At 39.7% G+C, this 10,000-nt stretch overlaps 1 protein-coding gene across 1 annotated transcript in view; it reads left to right on the top strand.

Annotated features, from left to right (window-relative positions):
* Positions 1-10,000, top strand: part of adamts6 (ADAM metallopeptidase with thrombospondin type 1 motif, 6) — a 144,353-nt gene that overhangs the window by 35,130 nt on the left and 99,223 nt on the right. Inside the window, exons 7-8 of the mRNA XM_062057354.1 lie at positions 806-951; positions 5,068-5,111. Of these exons, the coding sequence (XP_061913338.1) occupies positions 806-951; positions 5,068-5,111 (190 nt within the window). The remainder of the gene's footprint in view (positions 1-805; positions 952-5,067; positions 5,112-10,000) is intronic.

Here is a 10,000-nt window from a genome sequence, read left to right as displayed (position 1 = left end):
TCAGGCTAGAAAGACTCCTGGCTGCATGGAGATGGCCTAAAAATAGTTTACTTTTTAAAAATAGGTTCTCTAAAACTTAAGAAAATTGAAGAAAATATCGATTTTTGAAAAGTCAATTTAGAATCGGGATGAATTAGAATCAGGATTTGGCTGCTACGATTCCATTTTTTTGTGCATCCCTAAAAGCTAGTTTGTTCCAAGGTCGAGATGGCCAAGAATGGAAGAGCACAAATAAAATCGAGTCACATCTGAATCTACAAATCTAAATCTAAATCACAAATAAAATTGATTCACATCTAAATCTAAAAATCTAAATCACAAATAAAATCGATTCACGTCTAAATCTAAAAATCTAAATCTAAATCACAAATAAAATCGATTTACATCTAAATCTAAAAATATAAATCTAAATCACAAATTAAATCGATTCACATTTAAAACTAAAAATCTAAATCTAAATCACAAATAAAACCGATTTACATCTAAAAATCTAGATGTAAATCACAAAAAAATGTATTCGCATCTAAATCTAAATCTAAATCACAAATAAAATAGATTTAAATTTAAATCTAAAAACCTAAATCACAAATAAAATCGATTCACATCTAAATCTAAAAATCTAAATCTAAATTGTAATATATACTATCAGACTGCGTGGTCGCTAGTAGTGGCTTTCAGTAGGCCTTTAAATCACCTCCTAAAACATTTTTACTACCAGCGTGAGAGTTTACTCTCTTTTCTTTTCTGTATTTATTCTATTTATTCTATTTGGAGTTAAATGTCAACTGTGTCAATGTTCCTGCAGCCCAACCTGGAGATCAACCACCATGCCGACAAGTCCCTGGACAGTTTCTGCAAATGGCAGAAGTCCATCTTGTCCCATCACAGCGACGGCAACAGCATCCCCGAGAACGGCATGGCTCACCACGACAACGCCGTGCTCATCACACGGTGAGGGAGCGGGGGTGAGGGAGAGAGGGAGTGAGGGGGTGAGGGGGGACATGAAGACAGCCAAACATTGTGTGGTTATCTGCCGTGTTGTTGCCAGGACACTTTGACTTCAGCGTGTTGGCGGGAGGATGATGTTGCTATTTCTAGTGATGTCACACTGCAAACATTCCATCTCTTTATCCACATCTGTACTGATACCACTCTGAATACTATCCACATCTGTACTGATACCACACTGAATACTATCCACATCTGTACTGATACCACTCTGAATACTATCCACATCTGTACTGATACCACTCTGAATACTATCCACATCTGTACTGATACCACACTGAATACTATCCACATCTGTACTGATAGCACACTGAATACTATCCACATATGTACTGAAACCACTCTGAATACTATCCACATCTGTACTGATACCACTCTGAATACTATCCACATCTGTACTGATACCACACTGAATACTATCCACATCTGTACTGATAGCACACTGAATACTATCCACATCTGTACTGATACCACTCTGAATACTATCCACATCTGTACTGATACCACTCTGAATACTATCCACATCTGTACTGATACCACTCTGAATACTATCCACATCTGTACTGATACCACACTGAATACTATCCACATCTGTACTGATACCACACTGAATACTAGCCACATCTGTACTGATACCACACTGAATACTATCCACATCTGGATCCATCATCAAACCAAGTGACAGACCACCTTAAATGACGTGAAGGGCCACCTTAAATGACGTGAAGGGCCACCTTAAATGACGTGTCAGACCACGTCAAACGATGTGGAAGACCACGTTTAATGATGTGAAAGACCACAATAAAATGACATGAAAGGCCACATTAAATGACGTGTCAGACCACGTCAAATGATGTGAAAGACCACAATAAAATTACATGAAAGGCCACTTTAAATGACATGTCAGACCACATCAAATGATGTGGAAGACCACGTTTAATGATGTGAAAGACCACAATAAAATTACATGAAAGGCCATTTTAAATGGCATGTCGGATCACATCAGATGTGAAGTGAAGTGAATTACATTTATATAGCGCTTTTTCTCAAGTGACTCAAAGCGCTTTACATAGTGAAACCCAATATCTAAGTTACATTCAAACCAGTGTGGGTGGCACTGGGAGCAGGTGGGTAAAGTGTCTTGCCCAAGGACACAACGGCAGTGACTAGGATGGCGGAAGCGGGGATCGAACCTGCAACCCTCAAGTTGCTGGCACGGCCGCTCTACCAACCGAGCTATACCGCCCAGATGATGTGGAAGACCACATGAAATAACATGAAAGGCCACAATTTAAATAATGTAAAAAGCGACTTAAATGACGTAAAAGGCCAAATTAGATGGCATAAAAGGCAACTTAAATGACGTAAAAGGCCACTTAAATTACGTGAAAGGCCACTTTAAATGACGTAAAAAATGACATTAAATGTTTTAAAAGGCCACTTTAAATTATGTAATAGGCCACATCAAATCAATCAATCAATCAATGTTTATTTATATAGCCCTAAATCATACGTGTCTCAAAGGGCTGTACAAGCCACAACGACATCCTCCCATTTACACATGATGTAAAAGGCCAATTCAAATGATGTAAAAGGCAAATTTAAATTATGTAAAAGGCCACTTTAAATGATGTAAAAGGCTAGTTTGAATGATGTAACAGGCCACTTTAAATGATGTAAAAAGCCACTTAAATGACGTAAAAGGCCACACAAATTATGTAAAAGGCTACACAAATGATGTAAAAAGCCACTTAAATGACGTAAAAGGCTACACAAATGATGTAAAAGGCTACACAAATTATGTCAAAGGCCACACAAATGATGTAAAAGACAGTGATGTAAAAGGCCGCCTTAAAGGATGTAAGAGGCCGCTTAAAGGTTGTAAAAGGCCGCATTAAAGGATGTAAAAGACCACGTTAAAGGATGTAAAAGACCACGTTAAAGGATGTAAAAGACCACATTAAATTATGTAAAAGGCTACATAAATGATGTGAAAGGCCATTTCAAAGAATGTAAAAGGCCACCTTAATGATGCAAAAGCCCACATTAATGATGCAAAATCCCACAGTAAAGGATGTAAAAGACCATATTAAATGATGTAAAAGGCCACATTAAATGATGTAAAAAGCCACACAAATGATGTAAAAGAACACATTAAATGATATAAAAGGCCACGCAAATGATGTAAAAGAACACATTAAATGATGTAAAAGGCCACATAAATGATGTAAAAGAACACATTAAATGATGTAAAAGGCCACATTAAAAGATGTAAAAAGCCGCATCAAATGATGTAAAAGGTTGTGATGTAAAAGGCCGTTTTGAATGATGTAAAAGGCCGCTTAAATGATGTAAAAGGCCGCTTAAATGATGTAAAAGGCCGCTTAAATGATGTAAAAGGCCGCTTAAATGATGTAAAAGGCCACTTAAATGATGTAAAAGGCCATATTAAATTATGTAAAAGGCAGTTTTAAATGATGTAAAAGGCCACTTAAATGATGTAAAAGGCCACTTAAATGATGTAAAAGGCCACTTAAATGATGTAAAAGGCCACTTAAATGATGTAAAAGGCCGCTTAAATTATGTAAAAGGCTATATTAAATTATGTAAAAGGCTATATTAAATTATGTAAAAGGCTATATTAAATTATGTAAAAGGCAGTTTCAAATGATGTAAAAGGCCACTTAAATGATGTAAAAGGCCACTTTAAATGATGTAAAAGGCCACTTAAATGATGTAAAAGGCCAATTTAAAAGATGTAAAAAGCCGGATTAGATGATGTAAAAAACCGGATTAAATTATGTAAAAGGCCGGATTAAATTATGTAAAAGGACACTTTAAATGGTGTAAAAGGCCGAATTAAATTATGTAAAAGGCCGGATTAAATGATGTATAAAGCCAAATTAAAAGATTTAAAAGGCCGGATTAAATGATGTAAAAGGCCACTTTAATGATGTAAAAGGCTATATTAAATTATGTAAAAGTCAGTTTTAAATGATGTAAAAGGCCGAATTAAATGATGTAAAAGACAGGCTTAAATGATGTAAAAGGCCGGATTAAATGATGTATAAAGCCAAATTAAAAGATGTAAAAGGCCACTTTAAATTATGTAAAAGGCCAAATAAAAGATGTAAAAGTCCGGATTAAATGATGTAAAAGTCCAAATTAAATTATGTAAAAGGCCAGTTTAATGATGTAAAAGGCCACATAAATGATGTAAAAGGCCAAATAAAAGATGTAAAAGGCCGGTTTAAATGATGTAAAAGGCCAAATTAAATGATGTAAAAGGCCACTTTAATGATGTAAAAGGCCATTTTAATGATGTAAAAGGCCAAATAAAAGATGTAAAAGGCCGGTTTAAATGATGTAGAAGGCCAAATAAAAGATGTAAAAGGCCGGGTTAAATGATGTAAAAGGCCGGATTAAATGATGTAAAAGGCCAAATTCAATTATGTAAAAGGCCACTTTAATGATGTAAAAGGCCACATTAAATGATGTAAAAGGCCAAATTAAAAGATGTAAAAGGCCGGATTAATGATTTAAAACCACATTAAATGAAGTTTGGGGCCAGGTCAGGCTGCCTGGCCTTGAGTTTGACATGTTCCTTTAAATGTGAAATCCCTCACAAGGTTTAGAGAAAAGACAAGTCAGTTGCCAACAAAACGCTTTCAAGATGGCGGTCGCACACGAAGGCCACTTCAAATTTGCCGTGGTCTAGGTTTGGTTTTTGTAAAAGATGAAAAACTTTAGCAGATGGATGATGCATGGTGCACCATGACAGCAGATGGATGATGCATGACAGCAGATGGATGATGCATGGTGCACCATGACAGCAGATGGATGATGCATGGTGCACCATGACAGCAGATGGATGATGCATGGTGCACCATGACAGCAGATGGATGATGCATGGTGCTCCATGACAGCAGATGGATGATGCATGGTGCACCATGACAGCAGATTAGTGGCGGCACGAGACTGGCAGGGTCCACGGTCTTTGTCCTCTGTGTGCCCACTCAACTACTGTATATAATAACATGTCTCTCACCTGTGCTGCAGGTACGACATCTGCACCTACAAAAACAAGCCCTGTGGAACCTTAGGTGAGTGGGGGACTGTTTCTACGTGACACTCGCATGTTAGCAACAACACGCTGGCTGAGCATATTCACCGAGGAGAAACAAAAGGATCAAATTTACAGCTCTCACGTCTGGATCTTTTAATTGAAGACGTGTAGCGAAGCCTTATTTAAAACAAAAAACAAAACAAAAAACACTGCTCAGTTGTCTGTGTCAAAATACAGTGTATACTTTTACGCTAATGCCTCTCACGCCCCCCCCAAAGTGAACGTTTATTTGTCTTTGTCAAAATACAATATACACTATTGCGCTAATGCCTCTCACGCCCCCCGAAGTGAACGTTTATTTATTTTTCTGTGTCAAAATACAGTACACATTATTACGCTAATGGCTCTCACTTCCCCCCACAAAGTGAACGTTAATATTTTTGTTTGTGTCAAAATACAGTGTACACTATTACGCTAATGCATCTCACGCCCCCCCCAAAGTGAATGTTTATTTATTTATCTGTGTCAAAATACAGTATACACTATTGCGCTAATGCCTCTCATGCCCCCCGAAGTGAACGTTTGTTTTTCTGTGTCAAATTACAGTATACGCTATTACACTAATGCCTCTCACGCCCCCCCACAAAGTGAACCTTTATTTATTTGTCTCTGTCAAAATACAGTATACATTATTGCGCTAATGCCTCTCACGCCCCTCCAAAGTGAACGTTTATTTATTTGTCTGTGTCAAAATACAGTGTACACTATTACGCTAATGCCTCTCACACTCCCACAAAGTGAATGCTTATTTGTGTGTGTCAAAATACAGTATACACTATTACACTAATGCCTCTCACGCCCCCCCCAAAGTGAACGTTTATTTGTTTGTTTGTGTCAAAATACTGTATACGCTATTACGCTAATGCCTCTCACACCCCCCCAAAGTGATCGTTTATTTGTCTGTGTCAAAATACAGTATACACTATTGCGCTAATGCCTCTCACGTCTCCCCCCCCAAGTGAACGTTTATTCATTTTTCTGTGTCAAAATACAGTATACAGTACATTATTACGCTAATGCCTCTCATGCCCCCCCAAAGCTAACGTTTATTTGTCTTTGTCAAAATACAATATACACTACTGCGCTAATGCCTCTCACGCCCCCTGAAGTGAACGTTTATTTATTTTTCTGTGTCATAATACAGTACACATTATTACGCTAATGCCTCTCACGCCCCCCCACAAAGTGAACATTTATTTTTTTGTCTGTGTCAAAATACAGTGTACACTATTACGCTAATGCCTCTCACGCCCCCCCAAAGTGAACATTTATTTATTTGTATGTGTTAAAATACAGTATATGCTTTTACGCCAATACCTCTCACGCCCCCCAAAGTGAACGTTTGTTTATTTTTCTGTGTCAAAATACAGTATATGCTTTTACGCCAATGCCTCTCACGCCCCCCAAAGTGAACGTCTATTTATTTTTCTGTGTCAAAATACAGTATATGCTTTTACGCCAATGCCTCTCACGCCCCCCAAAGTGAACGTTTATTTATTTTTCCATGTCAAAATACAGTATACACTATTACGCCAATGCCTCTCACGCCCCCCCACAAAGTGAACATTTATTTATTTGTCTGTGTCAAAATACAGTGTACACTATTGCGCTAATGCCTCTCAACCCCCCCCCCCCCCTCAAGCGAACCTTTATTTATTTGTCTGTGTCAAAATACAGTATACATTATTGCGCTAATGCCTCTCACGCCCCCCCGCCCCCAGCCTTCTTGTTTGAGTAGCACAGGCCTAAAGTCACGGATGATTATGATGAAAAAGTCATTTCGCAGCGGGGGGGCGTGTTAGCAGCAGTTTAGCACCTCCAACCTGGGCGTCCATGTTGGCCCAGCAGGAGGCCCTGCAGGCACCACAGTATATCTGGCAGGTAATGTCCTGACACATTGACCACATTCGTCACATTCCCCCGCTCGCTTTAAGTGCATCTGCTCGCCGTCCTCGTCCGTGTCCCCCCCCCGCCCCCATCTCCTGCCCCCCTTCACCTTGTCGGGGGATCATGCTCCAGGGGTCAGATCGCTGACCTTTGGGGTCGCGGAGTAATCACGGGGCTGGAGATAATACACAGTCCGAACCGGTGTTAACAAAACAACTCTGACACACGCACACACACACACACGCACACACACACACACACACGCGCACACACACATACACAGAGACACGCACACACACATTCTTGCAAGTAATGGCAGAGTAGCCGCCCTCCTTCCTTCTTTCTTCACCTTCAGGCTCCTCTCCTCCTGATCTGCGAGTCTATTCTTGTTGAGCCTCTTAGCAAAGAGGATACAAAAGGCCGCGCCGCTTTTAGCCGCCGCACAGCAGGGAGTCCGTGCAAACATGGCAGGGTGTGTGTGTGTGTGTGTGTGTGTGTGTCTGTCCAGCGTCTCCCACTACGAGGCCGTTCAATTTAAAGGGATTGTGCAGGCGAAATACAAACATCAGCAAACAAAGACCAACAGCAACTCACTCACCGAGTACTTTTAGCATCACAACTTCTGCTGCCTGCAACACTTTTTATAAGAATGAATAATACTCACTTTTTAAATGTGCCCAAGTTTGCATGATGTAACACTTTGCAACACAAGTTGGCATCTCATCACTCATTTTGTACTCACGTATGCATTATCATCTATTTATATATACATATGTGCATATATATATATATATCTATATATGTGTATATATTAAGGGTGTAACGGTACGTGTATTAGTATCGAACCATTTCGGTACGGGGGATTCGGTTCGGTTCGGAGTTTCCACAGGGACATATTAAGTAGCGTACCACACGTTGTGTAAACAATGCACACCGAGGCACAACACGCTGCATGCTAGCAATGACCGGGCTACTACAAAATGCAAAAAAGAAAGAAGACCCTCCTGCCTCGTTAAGATCTCCCGTTTGGGAACATTTCGGCGTTTTGCGGTGCGATACAACCAGTGACGTGCAGTCAGGGGAGGCAGGTGAGGCGGGGGCCTCACGTGCCACCATGGAAAGAAAAAAAATGTAAAAAGAAAAAAAAAAGAATTAAATTGTTATATGCATCCAGTGATTATACTATAAAGTTATTTTTCATTTAACTTCACCAGTTTTAGAATATTTTTAATCAAAATCGCTGAATTTTCACATTTGCCGTTCAAATACTGAGAAGAGACTTGCGGTGAGTCACCAGCCAGTTGAGCCTCGCCATGGATTGCGCAATGACTCGGCTAATTGCTGGCCTGCTGTGCAGTGAGACCGTATTGCTATATGAATTATATTATACATTTCCACAGTTTAGTTAGCTGAGGTATATAATGTACAGTGTATTTTGTCGACAACTGTATGTGTGTAACGTATTTCTTGTGCTGAGCGATCATAAAACTGCTGCAAAAGACGCACTGGCTGAGGCTGGCAGTAATCCCGCCTCCTGGTGGTAGAGAATGCACCCCCGCCGTAGAATGCACCCCCTGACGGGAGTGTTATATCAACTAAAGCCCACACTTAAAATTTTTCACGTGCAAGATTGAATCTATTTAAAGTTATTTAATAAGAAGCCAAAAAGTGCAAAAACAATAATGTTCATGTTGGAGGAGTTGTGAATGACCGCAGGGCCACAACATTAGGTACACCTGCAGACTGCAGCACGGATTTCATATTTCATTCATTCACAACTCCTCCAACATTGTTTTTGCACTTTTTGGCTTCTCATTAAATAACTTTTTTAAATAGATTCAATCTTGCACGTGGAAAGTTTAAGTGTGGGCTTTAGTTGATATAACACTCCCGTCAGGGGGTGCATTAATCCAGCACAACAGCGGCGCATGGACTTCATTTATAAGTAGAGGTAAGACCATAATAAGGTTTTTTTTTATTAAATGTGCTTTTGTGTGTGCTACAGTTTGTATGTTTAAAGTTAAGTTAAAGTACCAATGATTGTCACACACACACTAGGTGTGGTGAAATTTGTCCTCTGCATTTGACCCATCCCCTTGATCACCCCCTGGGAGGTGAGGGGAGCAGTGGCCAGTAGCGGCGCCGCGTCCGGGAATAATTTTTGGTGATTTAACCCCCAATTCCAACCCTTAATGCTGAGTGCCAAGCAGGGAAGAATGCTGGTATGAGCTTTTAAACATAACCCGTTAACTGCTGCCAATCAAATGGTGAATAAGATACTCTTTAGGGTTCATATGTTTGTAAATCTGACTGTGATTAAGTCAGTGCCTCACCTGCCATGAACCTCACAGCACGTCACTGGATACAACAATGGATAACATCGCTTCAACGAAGAGAAAGACGAGCGTGGTGCGAACACCGCATTCAAGCAGCCTCTCCTCGGCGAGTCAGGCAGGGCTAAAACAATAACAAATGTTTTTGTAGCAGCAGATTTAAGACCATGTTGGGTTAAAAACTAGATTTTGAGCCACTTCTATGGTGGAGGAACAATGAGGCCATACTGCCAAGTGAGCCAGGCACTACCTGGAGACATTGGAACTGCAAGCAGGTCTGCTCTTTCTGCACACAATGTGGATAAACTGGCACAAAACATGAAGATTGAGTGAAAGTCACCAGGGTTAAAGGCTGGGGGGGAAAAAGAAAAGTTAATCTGAGGCTGAGTTGACTTGAAACTGTTTAATGTTGCACTTTTTATATGTAGAAGAAAAGTTTTGTCATTTTATTTAATCTGAGCAACAACTTGAAGCAGTTTAATGTTGCACTTTATATGTAGAAAGGTTTTGTTAAGAAACCAATTCTGAGCCTCATCTTATTTAGTTTTTATTTGATATATGTTGACCACATGAACCCTGGCAATGGACCCTGTGTGTATATGTATGTTATTGTTATGTGTGTATGTGTGTGTGTATATGTATGTTA

The sequence above is a fragment of the Entelurus aequoreus genome, linkage group LG08, assembly GCF_033978785.1.
Source record: "Entelurus aequoreus isolate RoL-2023_Sb linkage group LG08, RoL_Eaeq_v1.1, whole genome shotgun sequence".
Lineage (NCBI taxonomy): Eukaryota > Metazoa > Chordata > Actinopteri > Syngnathiformes > Syngnathidae > Entelurus > Entelurus aequoreus.
The sequence above is the reverse complement of the archived record's forward strand: the minus strand, read 5'-3'. Positions and strand labels throughout refer to the sequence as shown.